General features: G+C 37.2%; 1 protein-coding gene across 1 annotated transcript in view; it reads right to left on the bottom strand.

Moving 5' to 3' along the window:
• LOC139130281 (uncharacterized) overlaps nucleotides 1–23179 on the bottom strand; it is a 331155-nt gene that overhangs the window by 68564 nt on the left and 239412 nt on the right. The window contains exon 16 of the mRNA XM_070696034.1: nucleotides 6887–6922. Coding sequence (XP_070552135.1) covers nucleotides 6887–6922 — 36 coding nt within the window. The remainder of the gene's footprint in view (nucleotides 1–6886; nucleotides 6923–23179) is intronic.

Raw genomic sequence — 23179 nt, 5'->3', positions numbered from 1 at the left:
CATGTAATTTGCATAACATTTCAAAACTCTGTTTTCCCGATGTTTTGTTTCAATGCTTTGAGATTTATGGCTGGAATTTGTGTGAGTGCAAGCTGTCTTAAAGGTCTTCAAAAGTATGTTTCAGAATTTTTTAAAATTTTCTTAAACAGTGTCAATGCTCAGAAAAACTTTCAGAGCAGTGAATTTAACAGTATTTGATTTCTTTAAAATTGTGCTCCAAAAAAACTAAGCAAGATATAAAAAATCTGAGACACACTTTGGAAGAGCGTTGTAACAGCTGGTATTCCAACAAGTTTGAGTCAGATATTTTGAAGTATTGAGACAAAACATAGAGAAAACCGATTTTTGAAAGGTTATGCAAATTACCTTGTCACGTGATAGTTATATAAACAATGGTGACGCTGTGGTTACCAAAATGTTTCCGTATATCTAGGCTTTCAGAAAATGTATACTTTACGGAGGTTCTGTTAGATTAAACTTACACAAGACAGTTTTGGACTTGTTGAGAAGGTTGAGCTTCACCATTTTTCAGGTGCAAGCCTGACAGGCTATGGTCGGGGCTCACATTTAAGACTCGTCGATTGTAAGGACAATGTTCATTGTTCACTCGTAATGAGGAAGTAGAGTATTGCTCCTCTAACACCCATGACTGTTCCTAAATGAGAGCTTCAAGCAGCGCCCGTCTAAGGTCACATCAGTAAATTCTTGAACAAAGAATTCCATTACAAAAGCATTGAAAACTACTTCTGGACAGACTCAAAGATAGTTCTCGACTATCTGAATAACAATGCACGTCGTATCTTCATATACGTGGCAAATCATATACAAAGAGTCAAAGAATCATCTCAGCCTGAGCATTGAAAATATGTCAGCACCAAGGAAAACCAAGCATAATGTTGACTTGGTGTAATGTACATGATCCTCTCGATTTTGTTCAGTGATCCAACCTTTTTATAGGGTATGGAATTTCCTGCGCCCACCCATGCAAGTAGGGATACTTTTACAGACGATCCAGAGCTAAAGATTACAAGGCTGACTAAACAGTCAACATTTTCTTCAATGATAGATTGCATGGAATGTTTTTCAGATTTGAATGGAGCAATAGCTGCACTTGCAGTATTGTACAGATACATCGCCAAGGAAAGAAACCAAGAATTTGTTACTCCGAGAAAAGTTAAACAGAGAGCTACGATGGTAATAATCAAATGGACTCAACGAGAAATGCTTGCCGAAAAAACACATGCTCTAAAGCGGCCGACCCTAGAAGGCAATGAGACCAATATAGTGAAGAGAAATAGTCATTTGCTCCTGTTCAGTCAATATTTAGATGACTAACCACGTGTGTCAAGAAGTGGTAACATAATTGAAGGAACGAAATACAAACTAACGATCAAACCTCCCGTATGGCTGCTTTTCAGCACATAGACAATGCACAAGGCTCATCAAACTTTGTGTTGAGAAACGTTATACAAAGATAGCTACTTCTTAATTCCTTTACAATGAAGACAGATTGTCATCTCTTCAGTTCCTTCCAATATCCTGTGTTTACACATAGTTTTACTTCTTTCTGACGTGTGACTCATCTCTAACCAATCAAAGTCAAAGACACTTCTTACTTTCCCGCCAAAACCGGCTATATCACAGCCTGAATTAGCCTCTTTACTTTAGTATAATGTTTACGCACAGTTTAGTGTATGTGTATGCGTATACTCAGAGCGCATCGCTCACCACTGGATCTGGTCGTCACTTATCCACCCACTGATACATTATGTTATTGTAGCAGTAGTTCATCGTAGCTGTAGTAATAAAGTTTGAAGAAATACAGCCAACGCCTCTGTCTCCATCACTTGAACTCAAAAGATCCTGCTTCGTAAACAATCCCACACACTTCGAGACAGGACAAAGTTCCGTAAATATATTTGTGAAAGTATGCTATTTACCATTTTATGGAATTAGAAATATATACTCTTGCATAACAGACCGTAAAAATCATACTAATGCACATTTTATAATTCTTGGCCGACAACGGAAAATTTGTCAGCATAAAGGGAAGCTGGCTTGCTAACTGGTACATTGTGTCACCTCTCCCGTTGAACACGGCCACACGTACCCGTGGTCAGCGAGAGGGAAACATTTATTTTTTAGACCTTACTGTAATGCTTTAAATTTGATTTCACCATACTCATGCCATTCATGGACTCTTCATAAAACTCTTCATAAGTATAGCTCGTTTTTTTCTAAAATCATAATAGCTTTCAGTTTATATAAAGGTCTAAGTCGTATTGAGTGAACGGCGAGTGGGCAGTTCGCAGGATGTCACTTATGTACAGTGCGATGTGCTTGATCAATGCAAGAACATAGCCGGTTGCCGTAATCGTAAATTGTTCAAAAACGTAATTTGCTACGACAAATTGAACAAGCGTGTTAGATTACAAAGATTTTGTAAGCATCGGTTTTTGAAATTTTGATCTCAAATATTATATTTGGTGATCATAGCATGGCATAGACTTTGCCCTCGCTGTCTGTTTTAGTAGCCACCAGCTGCGATCGTATATTTCTTACAAATACCGATGATCTCAACTTGAAAAAAGATAGAGTTCGACTTCACCTGTGTAATATTCATTAGTTTTTAATGTCTTTGGTTTCGATTTGCTTTTGTACATCCACGCTGCAACAAAGATTTTGCCTATGCCCTACGCTTAGTTTAGGGGGTTGTGCACTGCCCTTGTATTTCAAATACGGCCATGTAAGGTAACCGTGATAGTTGCCGTGATCGTAAATAACTTTCAAATACAGTTTTTTCATCAGAATTTAAACAAGAAGGTAAGAAATAGCTTATTTTATTTTTATATATCTCTGACATTTGGCCTTTGGTTTTGCTTCATACTGCAGCGAACTTCCATAGAATTTGCCGGTACTCACCGGGACTTGACTCAAAAAAGCTTATGGTAGCCTACCCGATCGCATAAAGATAAAATAAAGTCAACAACTACCTAATGTTGCCGCGATTGGAAATGTGAAAGAAGTATGGCTTGATATCACAATCCTAACAACAGAATTCTACTTTACGGATGTAATTTTCAAGAACATTTAACATCTTAAACTAAAGTTTTGTTTTGTAGGGTTATGCTTTGACATCTGTTTTGACAATGCCGATGTCGATTGCGCGCCGAGCACAATTTCAAATATGGCGCCTATTTCTGTCTCAAAACACACCGGTGGCTATAAATCCAGTGCCCCGAAAAATAAGAGGTTTCCCTAGTACGAACACCTATCACAAATACAAAATGTTACCTATAGATTAAATTAAAATTATGTTCAACCGTGGGAAAATTTATTTCAAATACAGTATCATAGAATTTCTGCTGTGACCCTGATGGCAAAATACTCCTCACAGATTGCTTGTTGAAGCAAAATTAATGCAAACACCGCCCATAATTAAAAAAAAATTAGGGAATTCCATACAAAATGTGCCAAAAATATTACCAAATAAATGCAGAAATGACAACGAAACCTAAATTTTGAGATATTCTAGAATACAGAACATTTTCAACAGAAAGATGGAACACAGAATGTTCTGGAAAGAAAATCACGTTTTCTTCTCGCTGGATTAATGAGACTTAATGAGACTTAAATTGTCAATGCGCATATTTGTTGGTTGTTTGTCGGCTCCAACTATTTTATCGATTATTGCCAGAAAAACCCCCAGATGTGCAACAGATAATTTGAGTCCGAGGAAAACTCGACAGATCTCCTATGTCGAAAAATGTCGAGCATCCTGTCATCCTTCCTCAAAAGATTCATATGACAACAATGAGCATCAAATGGTGTGATTACCAAGTAGCTCACCAGGGTGACGGCATGACCGTAAACAAAATAAGATAAAGTTTATTTCAGATAGTAAATTGTAGTTCTTCCATTGCATCATTCATCTACAAATGTGTTCAATGTTGAAAGCTTTGAGAAAAGGCCAGCACTAAAACTCAGAGAATGGCAGATTTGCCAAAGAATTGTCTTGAACCTTTATCTTCATTCACATCCAGTGGCATGGATTGCTTCGGTCTTTTCATGGTCAGAGATTGTCGTAGTGATGTAAAACGACATAGCATCATTTTCACTTGTCTATCAGTGAATGCCCTACACAATGAAATCTTAGAAGAAATGATGATATGCATTTATGAATTATCCTCGTATCCTTATCACAATTGGAGTTCCTTTGAGTCATACACGCTTTGATCGAGGATCATACTTCGTGGGAGCCAAGAATGAACCTAAAGTTGGATTACAGTCTATTTATGAAAGAAAAATTGAGCATGAATTATCTAAACGTCGATTAGCTACAATGATTCTAACTGAATCACTGTTGCTTGTTGCTTGCTTTGTGATTAAACTTTTAAAAGTACATTTGTGACACATTGTATTTTCGTATTGTTTTCAAGTTTTTAACGTCTAAGGTCTTTCATCAATAGACTGTCATTTTCATTTTTCATTTCAGTAGTGCAATCCTCCATGTACAACTCAGTGTTTGTCAATGGAATAAACCAGATTTGGCATTAGATCAGTATACAGGAACTCGTTCTAGACTTGCTTTATTCGATAAGGCTTTGATAAAGCTTGTCTAGGGACGTTAACAGAAAATGGCATCTGTCGATGAACCATAACTCCCAAAATTGGAAGGAAATATATTTTTCTGTTGTATGGGGAATGTAGGTGATCCTGTCATCTACTACAAATATGGCATGCATCAGGATATGGGATCCATAGCCCCACAGAATGCATAAGACGACTGATATGATTGTGGTTTGTGGGCTAAGCCGCAGTCTTGAGGTTGCAAGCATTGTGGGCTGCCCTAGGGCACTGCCCAGTGCTGTGGCAGTTGTCAAGGATAGTCTCCGTTGAGAGACATCTAGTATACATTGAAGGTTGTGGCAGAGTGATCGGCCTTGCAGTCCTCTAGGGTCTTCCACAAGTTTCGAGGGGATTAGGTTTGCCTTCATGTGGCGCCCCTCTTCTTCGACAGTTAATAGGAAATGCTCAGCCAGATTGGGACCCTGTACCCGACCTAGGGATTTTTCATACCATCAAACAGCATGACCGCATAGTAGAAGCTGCAGGGCTCATGATGCTGGGTCGCCTGGGTGTTACTGGCCACTGGGCTAAGCTTAGGGCCCTCAACCTTAGTGATCAGGGCCTCGAATTCAGTGTAGATCATAAAGGGGTAGGTGAGCTGCTTTTTCTAGTTCTGGAAAACGAGCCTTTTTAACCCTCTTTTGGCATCTCGACTCCCAAAGCCGTCTTCCCGGCTACCTGGCACACAGACACAATGTGTCAGCAGGTCTTGCCTGGTGTAACCATGGAGGCAGTGTATGCAGACGTTTTCACAATGGGGTGCACTTTAACTTGTTGTTCAAGAGCTGGTTGAATTCCTCCTTGCGGGTGATGTGGGATTTCCCAGCAACCTGAATCAACATAAAATTGATCCGGATCATTCCCCTGCTCTGCTTGCTGATGTGAAAGACGATGACGCCTTTTTTCCTGGCCAAAGACATTAATGGCCAGGCCCCCATGTCTCTCAACTTTACAAGTGTGGAAATAGGGGTTGGGACATTAAGGCAGTTGAAAGTCTCGTCCAGCCTGTCCTTGATGGGATACATCGATGGCTCTGCAGGAAACAAAACTCAGTGGAACGCCCAGCGGAGGCAGTTGTCAGCTTCGTTGTCCACATTAATGATTGCTTTCTTGTTTTTAAGGGCTGCTTGTGGTCGGATGGTAAAAGAGCCATCTCTCAGAGGCTGTTCTCAAACCATGTCCATCCAGAAGTCGTAATTCCACCAGCGATCCAGCCTGAGCCCCTCTGTGTCCACTTTTGAAATTTCTCCAGGAGATGGAGGAAGGCCACTTCCCGGACCTCATCAACCTCACTGGCCTTTAGGAATATCATTGTTTGTGGTGGAAGACAGGCTGTTTGTAACCTTGGAAATCATCTATTTTACCAAGCCCAAGGCGGACCCTCTGGAACTGGAACTTTAGGCTGCCACTTTCCCAAGTATCTTCAGTGAGTAACTGTCTGAGCTGAGGTCGTACAATGTCCAAGAAAAACTCGCGGTTCATATACAAGTCCAAGCCCGTAGGCAACACCCATCTTCTAGCTCTGCAGGTACGTCTTAAAGGTATAACGTGTGCAAAGGAAAATGAGGTCATCTTCATTAATATCCTCTTTATTGGGTAAATACCTCAAAACCAAGGCTTAGTGCGCCCACTCGCTCAAAATAGGTCCAGGGTCTTCAAACCACGGAAAGAACGCTCCCATCCCCGAAAATGGTCCAGAACAAATACCTCTTTTTAGGGTTGGGAGCCTTTATCCACATATTACCTTTGGATAGTCATCTTATTAAAACAGCTATTTTAATTAGTAAATAAAAGCTCCGAGGCCCTTCTCAAGTGACCCTAGATTTAAGCCTTTTCGGGTAATGGGAACATCCATTTGGCAATTTAAGGCTCCAACACCAACTAGTGGTCAGGAACAAATAGTTCTTACACTACCATCATTTGGAAAGATAGAAAGGGTGAAAACCAGTGGTTGTTGAATCATTTTTACAACTTGGCTGGTCGTTCTAATCTATAACGATGGAGAATAATTGTTTGGAAAACTAAAATGTATTTGCTTGAAGATGTTTTAACAATCAGCACAAATGAAAAATATATTGTCAGAAAAGGTAACACTTGTACCCACCTGGCATATGGGATGGCGCGATGAACAAAGTTTGTGGTCCACTAAATCAATTACAATGAATGTTGAGGTTTTAGAAACACTCTAATAGCAGTACGATAGAAGATACTTTGACATGCAAATGGTATTATCCATTAAAATAAGCAAAACACAAACCTTTTGTCGTCGTGAATTCTTCCTCTTTTGTCCTTTCTGAAAAAATAATATATCAGGGACAATGTTACGATAATGTAACAAAGTTGAAAGAATAAAAAAAATATATTTGCAACAAGTCTGTTGATACCTATCATACAGATGTTATTGAAGACAGAAAGAACTTACTTATCGTTGATGACACAGTCCCTACCACTGCATGAAAACCCAATAATACTTACTGTAATTGCATGGATTATTGCCTGTATTTTAGCTGAATAGTGCATATACACATGAATACAGTTAATAATCCATTGCTTGTATTCAGCAAGCTTGTATTTATGTGGATTCATGTGAATTCACATGTATTATTCTATAATACAGGCAACTCATTAATGTGAATTTATCTGTATTATTGCGTTTTGATGCATTGAACTTGTTAATGGATACTTTGATTATAACTCATTGAAGAGGATATAGTCCTGTTAGTTAATTGGGTCTCTGATTAAAGGCATTCGTTGGCGCCAGATTGTCTCATCAGAAAATTTACCAACAAGATTATAATTTCAATGGAAAACAAAAGGCTATCACACCTCCATAATCCTCTTACAGACCAGAACAAAGGCGATCCCAGGGATCGCCAGAAATGGCTTTAAGAATGAGTTCAATGGTGGTTAGAACATAAATGAATGTGGACTGCCATCCTGATTAAAACAGGTCATTAAATAAGCCAAATATTTTGGCATTCCATTACAACACTGGCAGATTATTACAAGTGCCGCAATTAATAAACGATATCGCTAAGTGTCAATGAATTGTGTTATAGGACCGTGAGATCTGCACCAAGGTTCATTAATTTGATGCAGTATTTCCGCACCTATCACTCTAATAAGGAAAGTTAATTAAAATGTGTAAATTAAACATCAATCAACATGACACTGATAGACATCTTTATTCAATGTCAAAGCTATAAAGCTATGTGACTCAACATCTGTACAAAGTTTTATGGGATTTGATGCAGTATTTCTAGACATATCAGAGTAATTATAAAAATTCATCAAATATGCAAATAAGCGATTAATCAATATGATACTGTTTATTATTATACATCTACTCAGGTTCACAAGAACCTATACAAACACAACGAGATCAAACAGTAGATATTTTAGCTTCCTTATATGAACAACAAACTCAAATGGAACAACATATTACAAAATAAAAACAATCAACCATTCAACACGTCTCACCGAACAAAACTGAAATTTTAAGCGACTGATGAAGAAAACTCTGTTTTCGAAACGTAGCGCCAAAGGATCGTAGTGTCACAGTAATCTCTCCGCCCCAACCCGGAGTAACACAAGACACGTAGATTACGGGTACGTCTGGCCATGGCTAAAACAACAATTTACATGAAACAGCCAAACAGGATATACACTTATATTATACACGATATCATACATAAAACGCAAACAACCCAAATATGAACGATGTGTGGAGTTGCTTTCCCTTTATACCTATTATTATACATCTACCGTCGTGAATAGAATTTTGCGTGCGCTAAAAAGCCGTACAGAATGCCCGTTCTGTACCATGAACGGTTTCCAGGTGCCCCATCCGCTGCGGCTGTATCTGTGCTTCCAGTGGTGAACGGTTTCAAGGGACCCAGAAAAGAACATGTCTCGCGCGCGCTCTGTACGTACGTGTGTAGTGCACACACTCCAAAACTTGCAGAAGCGTGTCCGAGATAGCGTTCCATACTAGCGCGATGAAATCAGAAGAAAAGTGTTGACATTGCATGAAAACGGTCACTCCTCTGACAATTTGATGCCCCAGTGAGGAATGTAAGATGTATAATAATAAGCTTATTACGAAAATACCGCAAAGGATGCAAAAGGACATAAGGGAAGTGGAAGCAGAGGCAATGCGGGGCGCCAATGTTCGAGTGCATCCTTTGTGATATTTTTCGTAATAACCTTATAATATCATCAGACAATATGACAGTACTGAGAGTTTAACATCTGTACAAGTTTCATCAAATTTGGTGCAGTATTTCTCGGCACAGGCCACTAATTAGGAAAGTTCATTAAATATGCAAATTAACAGCTAATTCGCATGATGCTGATAAATGTCTTTTGTTAAATGTTGAACCAAGTTTACCTCAACATCTGTACAAAGTTGCATGAAATTTGATGAACCACTGCTTGACATATCAGCCCAATTACGAGAATTCATTAAATATACAAATCTACAGTTAATTGACATGCTACCACAAGATATCAATACACGCCATTACACTACAGAAGGATCAACATCTGTGCACGTTTCATCAAAGTTGATGCAGCTGCAGCATTTCTAGACATATCATACTATTAATGAAAGTTCATTAAATACGCAAATTAGCAATCAATGGACATGACACTGTCTTAATTCGTATTACATACTGAGAGATCAACATCTGTACCATATTTCATCGAAGTTGATGCAGTATTTCTGGAGACTTCTCACTTATTAGGAAAAATCATCAAATATGCAAATCGGCAATTAAGTGGCATGGCACTGCAAATTATATTCACAGGGGAAAAAAATCAGTCCCCTGGGGTGGGGAGGGAGGTTTTTGTGCAAAAAGTTTCGCTTTACTTTATTTGATTTTTTTATTAATCTTGACTGTGATATTTTAAATAAAGAGTTCAACTCCACACTGTCTGACTGCTTTTTATATTACCAACAAGTCCTTAAAGGCACTGTTCGCGATGCCTGGGATCGCCTTTGTTCTTGTCTTTAAGATGATTATGGTGGTGTGATAGACTTTTGTTTTCCATTGAAATTATAATCTGGTTGGTAAATTTTCTGATGAGACAATCTGGTGCCAACACATGCCTTTAACTCTTCTCTAACTTGCATATACACTACTGAAATTGCTCCGAAAACATTGCCAACTTGTTAATCCGCTGTCCGTATCAGCGGATTAATTGACTGAGGCAACACCAAGGCTGTCCTACAACGCATAAAATAAGGAAAGGGTTGAAGATCACAGACACAGTGTCACGATATTGTCCGTACAACGAGTGGACGCTTAAAATATTCCTGAATTCGTAAATAAACAGGAAGGTGCTCAACCTATTATTCATAAATAAACGGTAAAGGAGCTCCCCAGAGACCGGCCATTAAGAAAAATCACTAAAATGTCGAAAACCTGAAAGCCACAACCTCACGACCGGTTGTGTGAAAATGTTGGCAAAAATTCCACACTTTACACGTACAGCCACGACCTCACGATCGGTTGTGGAGGAAAATTACCAGGAAAAAAGTTAAAGCCTGAAAGCAATAAACTCATGACCTATCATTGAGAAAATTTCGGGCTAAATTCAACACTTTACAGCCACGACCTCATGGCTGGTCGTTGAGAAAAATTAGCAGGAAAGAAGTAAAAGCTTGAAAACCATAACCTTATGACCGATCGTTGAGAAAATGTCGGGAAAAATTCAACACTTTACGGCCATGACCTCAACCGGTCGTGGACACGACCTGGCACGATTGGTTGTAGAGAGAAAATGTTGGGAAACGATCGGAAAACTGAAATCTATGACCGTTGACGTTCAAAATATTCTCGTGGAGCAAAATTGATGCTCCTTGTCTGTGATGAAATCAACTAGGCTACCGTCAGACCAATCAGTAGAGAAAATGTAGAACAGTGAAAACGTGAATAACAACAGCCATGTGGAGAAACAGCTCAGAAAAAATAAAATAAATATGGACGACTTGAAGGAGAACAGCAACCGTTACATTACAAAATTTTTGATGACATTGATTAAGTTCCTGACTACATTTTCATACCCTAGGTCTTTTAAAAGCTAAGTCCATGCATTTAGCTCATTCATATTATAAGCTGCCGTCGTTGAGTTGCGTATTTGAAGAATGCTAATGGTGGAAAGGGCATAACAATACAGCGATAATATATAAAAGTCAGCGTGGACCCTCTGTTGTACCGCGCAACAACCTAAACGCAGCCGCTGACATTTTTATAGACTGAATACACAGACAATGTATCAAATATCATGAAATCGCTTTTATTGAAAAGGCGTTATTGCAGTACAAGCACTTGACAAACAAAAGTTGAATAATAGTTGATGATTTTATCCATCCAGTTCTCGGAAACTGAAGCGCGGGATGTCCGTCTTTGGGGAAAATACTATAACTTACGCTGTACGCGGAAGGGAAGAACCACACTAACATTTTAAAACGAGATTGGGCATGAAAATGTCAGCAAATTCGTAAGCCTGGTAATACCCAGGGATTACATCGGGAGTAATACTAGAAAGTCTAAGTCGTGTTCCTTGCCATTCAAGATGTTTTGTCGATACGATGTGCACATGGTGGACGTTCTTTTGGAATACCGGTAGGTGAGAACTTCATTGGTATGGATAGTCGCTGATGTATTACCGGGGAGGCCGGGCAAACGAGTCGGTCACAGTCGATATTGGTGTGCTATGTTTACGAGACGCTAGATGTTCTGTGACGATGGTGGCATCGAATAATACGGATAGTGTATAATACTGGCATACACGATGACATCAATCTATATTGAGCTGCCTGCAACGGTGTTCGTTCGGTTGATGCTGTTTCAGCCTCGCTACAAGGAGAAAAAAAAACTCCTTGTCTGTGGTTGAAGAAGCTACCACCTCGATTGACTAAGGTTTGTGTAGATGCAGAGGCAGGAAACGTGATACCTTGCCCTTCAGCTCTTTCTGTGTTGGATTTACAGACGTTTTGGTTATATTCTCGAACTCATCGTTAGCAACTTTTTGTGACAAAAAGGATACAAAATGAATCCTTGTTTTGATTTTGTAGGATTGAATAAAAACCAGTCGTGTAGCGTGCTCATATAAACGACATTATATAACATCAAATGCATCATGGAAAATATGTTTACTTCTAGACTGGAAATAAACAGGTTTGAAGTCAAAAGGTTCTACTTCCGACTTCCGCTCTTACGGCCGACATCGGACCATGACCGACTCAAGAATGTAGGTTGGTTTTCTGGCTCAAGATGACCATTTTAGACGGCGTACTTTGGCATGTAACAGTTCATTGGTATAGCGATACTTTTGATTGTCGTTAATTTTCGATTGACTTCTATATCTGCTCAGAATTGCGGGTTTTTGTGACACTGTGTCTGTGATCTTCTACCTTACTTCTATCTTATTTTACTACGTGTGTGAGGCTGTGGTGTTGACTTAATCAATTAATCCGCTGATACGGACAGCGGATTAGCAAGTTGGCAATGTTTTCGGAGCTATTATAGTGGTTTATACAGTAGGAGAGGAGAAAAGGACTTGTCGGTAATACATAAAGCAGTCAGACGGTGAGGAGTCGAAATCTTTATGTAAAATATAACAGTCAAAATTAATAAAATTACTTGTAGTAATAAAGAAAGCAGTCAGATGGTTTGGAGTCGAACTCTTTATTTGAAATATCACAGTCAAAATTAATAAAATCAAATAAGGTAAACCGTTACACAAAAAAACGTCCCTCACCACCAAGGGTACTGGTTTCTTTCCCCTGTGGTATATTTGTACACTGTGTGCAAAACGTATTCACAAAGTTCAATCAAAGTTGCTAAATAAAATATTTCTAGACATATAGTTCCAATGACAAAAATTAAAAATTATGTAAATTGGCAATAGATGGACGCAATGGTGACATTATACACATAGTGACTGGCCATGAGGGCAACAGCATACGTCTGTACCCCGATCGACTATGAGTCAAACCCAAAAACATGTTTCCCGAGGCCCTTTTTGTGGGTGACTTACAGGCCCGAGGGTTTAAAGACGTATGCTGTTGCCCACATGGCCAGTCAATGTGTGTTTTATAACACACCTCATCCGTAGCCATGCATAAGAACGTACTATACACAAAACTTGTCGCATGAATGATGTAAAATGTTGAAGTGGTTCGGGACAGGGACGCAATACTTCTGCAAATTATTCAATGAATCTTTGATTGGTGTTTTTGTTCATTTCGATTCCTTGTTGGAAACCGGAGCATTCAGTTCTTCTTCAGAAAGAAGAATAAACTGAGAAATTTCTCGTCTATCGTTTCGCTCGGCCGCAGACGACATCTTTGTTTACATTTCAGGTCACGCATGCGCCAATGTTTTTATTTTGACCTCAGCGGGCATCATTTTTCGGAACTGATGCCTGACAGGCAACAGTTCCGACAAATGATGCATGATGACGTCGTTCACGTGGATCAGCACTAAAAGAACGCGTCCCACGTGACAATTGATTGGCGAATTAGAACACATACTGCGGATGGGGTGTGTTATACATGTTATTGTAAGCTATCAGATCTCCGTGTGACAAACATCTTTGCAAAGTTTCATCATATTAAGTGCAGTCGCTCTGGAAGCAGAGTTTTTCTTCAAAAAGTCATTGTCAACGACATAGTCCCCGCTTCGTTAATAAAATGGCCGTCACACAGCCATATTGGATCAGAATAAAAATCAAATCGACGTGCATAGGTATGACATAGTAATTGCTGTCCCCAGTTTGACTGGAATCGCTCCAGACATCTCTGAGAAATTTGCGCGAATTACGAATCGACAGACACATACATACGTGCACACACAGACGGACGAACAGGATCAAACCTTTAATGACTAAAAGTACAAAAATTAAGTAAGGGAACCTCGAGAAGTCGATATTCCCCGTAAAGAGTAAGTCTACTTTGAAAACAAATTTATTTATTACTATTTTATTTCAGCACTTTGGCCTCCGGCCTATAGTACAATACAAAATAGAAAAATTTGTACCTGGACACATGAGGAGCACAAAAAAGATACAATCAACAAAATAATTTCACAAAAGCAATTATTTCCCTAACTCATTTTTACACCTCTCTCTACGCTTGAAAGCAAGAAATACAAATTTGGCAAAATACTCTGTGTTTCCAGACTCTGACTGCATTAGCATGACAAATATCTGATAATTACAATCTTGATAAAGGTACCTTGTTAAAAACTTTTCTCGTAAATCAGTATAAGACGGACACACTAGACAAAAATGATATTCATCTTCCACTGCGTCATATTCACAGTAAAAACACTTTCGATTTTTACGTGGAATACCTCAACTGATGAGGTGAGGATCTTAAACGACACAATGTTGATCTCATTTTGCTGTCCTAAATACGTGTGAGGTAAGACTCACAATTGAAAATAACTTTAAATGCACAGTAGTTATCTAGCTTTGTGTACCTTGACATATCAGAGTTCCATGACTGTATAAAATTATCACGAATTCTCTGCTTAAAAATACTCAAAAGATAAGATTCGTCTTCTGCACCTTGATTAAACCACACAAAGCCAAACCATAAGAGAACAATAATGTTTTTTACATTCAGAGCCCAACATTTATGATTATTTTCAACTTCTTTGTATTGATATTTATAACATTCATATACGAAGCGACTGTTGCTCGTTTTTAAAATTTTAGCCAATACTTAATAATTCGTTCTTATCTCAAAATATTGTAAAGATATTCTACCTAGTTCACCATAAATAAAAGGGTTTGATACATTTTTATAGAGACCCAACACATACTTGCAAAATTTCCGATGAACATTTTCAACATTCTCAGCCATCTGGAAGCCCATATTTCACTTCCGTACATTACAATCGGCAAAATTTTACAATCAAAAATCTTCATTGAAATCTTTACATCAAGTGTATCGAACCAAGACAAGGTCTCCTTCAAAGCAAAAATTGATTTACTTGCTTGATCAGCTCTAACTTTCTGTGCCATATAAAAAAATCCACTGGACGAAAAAGTGATAACGAGATAACTAAAGTATGTTACAACCAACAATTTTTCACCATTATAGAACCACTTCTCATAATTTCTTAACAGATCAGCTTTTCTTAATACCATAATCTTAGTTTTACTACCATTGACTTTCAATTTCCGTTGAGCTGTATATGTGAACAAATTAATCTATAATCTCTGCAAGCCGATGGCATTATAACTAAATAAAATGAGATCGTCGGCAAACAGAAGATGTATCGGTCTCAAGGCGCCAACATAAACTGCGGTAAATGTGTGTTCAAGCTGTTGCTCCAAATCATTTACAAATAACGCAAAAAGCAAAGGTTATAAAATTGCCCCTTGTTGGACTCCACAGATGCATTCGAATGCCTGGGTAACACCTTTCGGTGTGCGGACATGTGCACGGATGTGTTTGTACATAGATTGAAGTGTTCAATAAAATTACAAAGAAGGCCATTCTTCATCAATTTATAATATAACAAATGGTGATTGATACGATCGAAGGATTTCTCAAAGTCAACAAAGGCATAATACAAACGACTTCCAAAAGAAAAATATTTATTAATAATTGTCTCAAGTATAGACATATTATCAATACAACTATAACCCTCACGAATACCTGGTTTTCAGAAAGTGGACAATTTTTCTCAACCCACATCTGTAGTCTACTGTACAACATTAATAAGAACGCTTTTCCCAATCAAGAAAGAAGAGTTATACCACGGTAATTATTTACATTGTCACGCTCTCCCTTCTTATGTAATGGAACTATCAAACCTAAAGCCCATTCTGATGGAAAATAACCTGCAAAGAACAAATTATTAAACAAACCAACCAGTAGTTCTTTGAACTTTCTAGGAGAGATTTTAAGCAATTCCGCTGGAATACCATCATAATGGTTTTGCGCATGACAGTGTTGAGGACACAGCACAGTCATTTCGTTCTCGCAATTTTCTTTTTTTCCTCTTATCAAAACAGATTTCTACTCCTTTGTCGTCATTGTGTGGTGTTCTAGTTGCACCTCGATCAAGGGAGTACTGCCTTTACAAGATTCCAGCTGTAAAGGTGTCGTTTTTGCCTATTTTTGGATTTAGTGATTGAGAGGTGGAAATGCCGAACCGAAAGCGACGTAGATCGAAGAATTAGTCGGAGGACCGACGAGAAAGCGCCAAGAACGAGAGCGAGGACAAGACCTCGAGAAGGATGAATGAAGAAGATGGATCAGGTCAAGTAAAAAGTGCAAAATTATAAGAAAAAGATGAAGATCTAAGGGTAAATTTCAAAGCCTTTGGTCAAAATTTTCAAGGTTTGAGAGATTTGGACGTAATAAGAAGCGCGAAACAGGTGGTTGGAAAAAATGGTATCGTTGGAGTCCAATTCCTTCCAAAAGGTAGACAATGGTTAATATATGCAAAGAATGCTGCTTGTAAAAGAAACTGCTAGTGTCAGGCATCGACATCGCAGGTAAACATATGGCATTGAACTCTGTACTACCCGAGGACAATGGCATTAGAATATCAATACATGATCTTCCATTAAATATTCCTGATAAAGTCGTAGCAAATTTCTTAGATGCTCATTGTGACAGACAGCAGCCAGTCGTCAAGTGTACGGTCACCGACCCTGAAGACGGCGGGTCATATTTCAACGGAAACAGATACTGTCTTGTGTCCAGTGTCACAGTACCTATCCCGAACTTTGCTCAACTAAAGTACATCGAAAATGGACAGCAACGAATCTATAATTTCAGAATTTTCTACTCGGGACAAGACAGAGAGTGCTCTATATACCGAGAATGCGGTCACAAACCAGTAAATTGTCCGAAAAAGCCACCGCCGACGTGTTTCATCTGTAAGGAATTCGGTCACCGAAGTCAAGAGTGCAAGAAGCAGAAGCTTTGCTACAAGTGTAACCAAAGCGGCCATATAGCCAGAGTTTGCCCTCAAGTTGACATTGAGTTAGTCGACCGCTTCGTTGAATCCTCTTCAATTAAAGCAAGAGAAGCGCAAGACATGATTGAGAAAGCCATGTATAGAAGTATGTCTCCAGCACCGCAGGGTTATCACGACGCAAGCTGAAGTGCACTCGCTTCCAGACTTGCAACAGACAACGAAATCGGTATCACAAGAAACAAATACGAATACTCAACGTAAAGAGGTAAGAGGCATAAAGCAGCAAGTGTAGAGAAAGAAACGGAAGGAAAAAAGAAGGGACTGAGAAAATATTTTAGCGTTAGTGGCATACTAAGACATGAGGACAATACCGCAAAGTTGAGGTCACCGCCATCGCCTATGGAACATGGCCGAGAAAGAGACGATGTGAAGTGGTATCACCACCATTGGCTGTACATAGTTTAGCAAATAAGTCCTTCTAGATATAAGTGTATAGAGAAAAATAACAGATTACTTTAATTTTTTTTTGTTACAATAATATGTCAGCGCTATCAATCATAACACTAAATGTAAGAGGTCTTCGTGGCCAACTCAAACGAAAATTGGTATTTAATGGTGTAAAAGAAATGCTTTCGACATTATACTTTTTCAATAAACCTATAGCTTAAAATCAGATGAAAAGCAATGGGCAAAAGAATGGGGTGTGAAAATTGTTTGGAGTCATGGGACGAATCACAGCTGTGGTGTAGCCATACTATTTGGAAAAAAGTTTGATATAGCGATAAATGATACGTACATAGATTGCAATGGGCGCATTGCAGCCGCCATGGTAAATTAGAAGAAGAGAAATTTTGGCTGATTAATATTTATGCACCAAATACACCAACAGCAAAACAGATCTTCTTTAAGTCAGTAAATGATGTATGTTGTAATAATAAGGTTTTTGGTGAAGATATTATTATTTCAGGAGATTTCAATATCCCTTAGATTTAAAGCTCGATAAAGATAAGGGGAGTGAAGGGTTTTTTGGAAAGGAGGAAAATTGCAACGTAACAAAATATGTCAACCAATATATATCTCGAATTAATTTGATTGATGTTTGGAGGAGTTTGCATCCACACGAAAAAGGTTTTACATGGTGTCGAGCAACACCATTTGTACAATGTAGATTGGATTATCAATTTATAAGTAAGTAGATTGTACAATATGTACAGGATGTCGAAATCGTTCCGTCAATTCGGTCTGACCATCACGCAGTTGTCATGAAATTAAATTTAAATTCCTCGATTAGGGGAAGGGGTTTCTGCAAATTTAATAATAGTCTATTAGAGGATAGCCTGCATTTAAACAAGCTGGTTATTTTGATGGATAATTTGAAAGATAAATATAAGTGTGAATCAGAGAGAATGAAATGGGATCTATGGAAACTTGATATTAAACAGATGACCATAAAGTACAGCATTGAAAAAGCGAAAAGAAACAGAAATACCCTAAACGAAATATATGATGAGCTGGTAGAAACGAAAAAATTTTTTTATGTAGTTCACCATCTAAAGCTTTATATGATAAGTTAAATACCTTAAAACAGAAATTTGAGGAGTTACACATGGCCGATGAGAAGGGTAAATATCCGCTCGAGAGCAAGATGGATTGAACACGAAGAAAAGAACACAAGTATTTTTAAGTTTGGAAAAAGGAACGGAAGAAATAAAACCATTAGAAAATTACAAAAAGCAAATGAAAATATATTACCGGTCAGCGGGAAATTCAAGAAGAAATTAAAAATTTTTATGCAGAATTGTACGGAGAAAAAAAACGCGACATTACTCTTAGGGACTTTTTACAAGATACAGTCGTTCCTATGTTAGACGGAAACCAGAAGAAGTTCTGTGATAGACCAGTAACAAATAGAGAGTGTTTTGATGCTTTAAAGAATATGAAGAAAAATAAATCACCCAGGTACGATGGATTGACAATAGAATTTTACAACAAATGCTAGCCTCTTATAAGTCCATTACTGCTTCAATGTTATAATGAGTGTTTTCGAAAGGTGCTTTCAGTTTCACAGAAAAGAGGCATCATCACATTATTACACAAGAAAAGCAACCCTGAGCTTTTAAAAAAATGGAGACCCATTAGTCTTCTGTGCACTGATTATAAAATATTGGCACAAGTTTTGGCAAATAGATTAAAAACAGTGCTACCAACAGTGATCAGCTGTGATCAAGTTGGCTACATTAAAGGTAGACAAGCTGGAAAAGTTTTGAGATTGATACAAAATATGTTTGATTACACTTACAGATACAAAATACCAGGTGCAGTCCTTTTTATTGACTTTGAAAAAGCTTTTGATTCCGTTAACAGGAAATATATAGAAGAAGTGTTAAATGTTTTCAATTTTGGCGAAAAGTTATTAAGTGGGTTAATGTAATGTACAGTGGAATTTATAGTAGAGTAAATAATAATGGTTGGATGACAGAATTTGTAAATTTAAAAAGGGGAGTGCGACAAGGATGTCCACTGAGTGCCCAGTTGTTCATTCTATGTGTAGAAATATTAGCGTGTAGAATTAGACAATGTATAGAGATCGATGGTGTTCAATTAGCAAGTGAAGTAGAAGAAAAACAAGCTCGTATTGCTCAATTAGCAGATGACACTACCGTTTTTGTCAGAAACGAGAAATCTATTAATAGAGTTTTGGATATCATGAATCAATTTCAAAAAGTATCTGGTTTAAAAATCAATAATGACGAAACTGAGGCTGTTTGGCTGGGAGTTTGAAAGATTTCAAAGAAAGTATGTGGGAAGTTAATAAGTGGACAAGTGAACCTGTAAAAGTACTTGGGGTATATGTTGGGTACAATGAACAGAAATGCGACGAGTTGAATTGGCAGCCAAAGCTCGAAAAATTAGAGAGCACTTTGAATTCCTGGAAAATGAGAAACTTAACTCCACATGGTAAAGTTTTAATTACGAAGAGTCTTGGTTTATCTAATCTTTTATACTTAGCAGCAGTATTAGATGTTCCTCCAAAAGTTGTCAAAAGAGTTCACCAATTAGTTTTTGATTTCATCGATTGTTCCAAATATAAAATAAAAAAGGGCGTTTTATTGTCACCTATAGAAAAGGGAGGTTTAAATATTCCAAGTTTCTACGAGCTTACACTTGCTTTAAAATTACGTGGTTTATAAATTTTTTTTATGCCAACGAAGCAGCGTGGAAAATACTGTTTTCCTTCTTTTTACAACCAAATTGCAATGAGAGTATATTGAGATCATATATTGATCCTAATAATTTGCCTCATGAGATCACTAACATGTTGTCTGGGTTTTATACCGATTGTCTGAAGTATGGTTTAACATGAGATCGAAATGCAAAGAAATAACAAAAAGACATTGTTGTGGAATTCCTTATACAGACTTTTTGTACCAGTAGTAGATCACATACTGCATACTTTTATTTTTAGTAAGAAAATGAAGAATCAACATTTCAAAACTTTCAACAAAAATTGTCTATAAATTGTTATTAGAAGACTTCTTAACGATTACAAATGCAATTCAATGAGGAACAGAGAGTGTAAATGTATATTTAATGAAAGAAATGTATGGTTATTAGCGAAAAAAAGTCACACCAGAGACAAAGTTACATAGCTTTCACTGGAAATTTACCATACGACGAGTACCAACAAATCTCAGATTATTTCAATGGAAAAAATTGAAGCTCCATTGTGTTCCTATTGTCGTGAAGTAGACACACTAAGACACAGATTTTGGGATTGTATTGTGGCCAGAAATATTTGGGAGATGACAGAAAATATAGTAAGTGATGTTGTAGAAAGTAGGGTTACTCTAGAGTTTGAAACTGTCATAGGAGGAATAATTTTGCAATCAAAGAAAATTGAAAAAAATGTGAATTTTATTATTTTGGCTGCAAAATGGTCTATTTATAAGTATCATGTCAGTAATATTCACAGAATTTTTTCTTCAATAATGATGTTAAGAAATGAGCTGTATCTGAGAGCGCAAGCTCAACAAATTGATATTCTGCTTAGTATTTTTCAAAGAATGTAATTATGTCATTATGAACTGTCAAGACTTATGAAAGACGAAATAAATATACATTTAAATAAAAAAACCATCATAACCTGGTGCTCTTCCACATTTAAATTCAAAATACTTTTTTAACTTCATCAAATGTAATTTCTTCATCAAGCAGACTACAGTCAATATGATCACATCGAATGTCACCAAATAGGGGATCAAACCCATCTACATTTTTTTTTAATGTCACTGTAAAATTCATCACCTTCACCAGAATCATTCTCGAAGTTAAACCATGGAAATGTGAGAACCAGTCATCTGTTGAAATTAGGTGAAGGGCCCCCGAATTATTTTCAGGAGGGACCAGAATCTTTTAGAATTAGACTCCATAACAGCATTCATTAATTTCTTCTTTTCATTTCTTTCGTGTACTTTCCTTTTAATTAACAACAGTTTGCTGTAGTTAGACTTACACATTTTTAAAACTGCCAATGAATCTTTTGATCTAGTACGTCTGAATTCGTTCGATGCTTTTGTCGCTTTGACTTTGGCGTCGACATATTCTTTATCATACCAATTTTTTACGAAAATTAATACCTTACACTGTATCCATTGTGTCCCTATGCACTGCATGAAAACCAAATAATTCAGATAAATTCACAGTAATGAGTTGCCTGCATTGTAGTATAATGTACGTGAATTCACATATCCACATGAATACAGGCTGCTGAATACAAAAAATTGATTCTTGACTGTATTCGTCTGTATATGCACTCTTCAGTTAAAATACAGGCACTAACCCATGTTAATACAGTAAGTATTATAGGTTTTTATGCTGTGTTATACTTGGCAACATTACATTCCACTTTCATTCTAGATGCAGCTGTATACAGCATTTCGAGAAGTACAAGTACATCTGATTTTTTTTCGTAAAATCTGTCAGCTCTTGTACTATTCCAATAATCATTATGATAAAACTCAAAACTTTCATCATCACTCCAACCTATTTTCGTTAAAGCAGAGACACTGTGATCATTAACAACATGTACATTTGTAGAGTTAGTGTAAGAATTTAAAGTTACAGTACTATTCTGACATAAACGAAAAACCAATGGTTGATGATCAGATTCTATTCTATCATCAATAAAACAAAGAAAACAAAAAATTGAAAAAAAAATTGTAAGTGTTATTATTTTGGTTGCAAAATGGTCTATTTATAAGTATCATGTCAGTAATATTCACAGAACTTTTTCTTCAATAATGATGTTAAGAAATGAGCTGTAGTCGAATTGCACAGTCGAATTACACAGTAGGTAATCTACTACACTGGCACCTGCACTTTTTATGCATGTAAAGTGACCACTCTCATCTGAAAAACGATCATTCATGATTCTCAATCCAGATGTCTTACAAAACTGTAACAGACATCGCCCATAACGATTGCTAATTGCATCACATGAATTCCTTAAATGCAAGATATCGTCTGTTGCATGGTATTCATCACATGGTAATAAGGTCATATTATCAAAATACAAATGATCTATATCCGTTGCTGTTCGTGCATTGAAATCCCCACACATAAATCAATGATGATAGGAAAAAACGTTGTGTATACATTGTATATTCATTCTCAATGATCTTAAACGTAGAATCGTCAGCATAGGACGGAGAATCTTCTGATGTGATATAGACAACACCGATTAAAAGTAAGATATTATCTACTGTTATTATTCTAACCCACATTATATCATCAGATTGACTGGGCAATTCTGAAGTAGACAAAATATAATCATTTGCAAAAAAAAAAGTAACAGAACACCAGAATATCTTTCTAAGTGAAATCTTTTAGTACGGACTTTAGAAATAGAATAAAATCCATGTAATGAAAATTTATCTGAATCTGTAGCCCATGTTTCTGTGAGGCATACAATACGGAATTGCTTAAGATACGTTATAAAATATGGATTTGACCATTTCGTCTTCAAGTTATTGATATTCCAACATAAAATATTGATAAAATTACCAAAATCATTATCGCTAAGTTTCTCATAAGTTATGTCGTTTGTATTGATTTTCTGAGGATGGTCATGCAGTCTTGTTTGGTTTGAGTTGATATTTCTATGGCCTTGGCCCCCTCGTTATCTTATCTTCAACTGTACGACTTCTTTAGCTTTAGTGTCATACACATACATATCATCTTCAATGATTACTTTGTCATTGCGCATTATTGCTCGTATGCCATCTTTAATTGCTTGGTCCAAAATCGGCCACAGTTTCCTCCTCTTTTCTCGAACCATTTCCGAAAAATCTTCTCAAACTTTTACGTTACTATCCGCATTATTAGAATTCTTCAAAATTCTGGCTTGTTTCGTTACTTTCACTTTATCTTTGTAGTGACTAAATTTGGCAACGACTGACCTTGGTTTAGCATGGGACGCAGATATTCTATTGACTGTCTCAAATTCAATATTGTCTTCCACATGTAGATTACTTTCGATAAATCGTGTACTTTTTCTTGTGATTCTTCCCAGGCTTCGTTATGACTCTGCCCAATCCGTG

Source organism: Ptychodera flava, chromosome 3 (assembly GCF_041260155.1).
Source record: "Ptychodera flava strain L36383 chromosome 3, AS_Pfla_20210202, whole genome shotgun sequence".
NCBI lineage: Eukaryota > Metazoa > Hemichordata > Enteropneusta > Ptychoderidae > Ptychodera > Ptychodera flava.
This window is presented reverse-complemented; position numbering and strand designations above follow the sequence as displayed.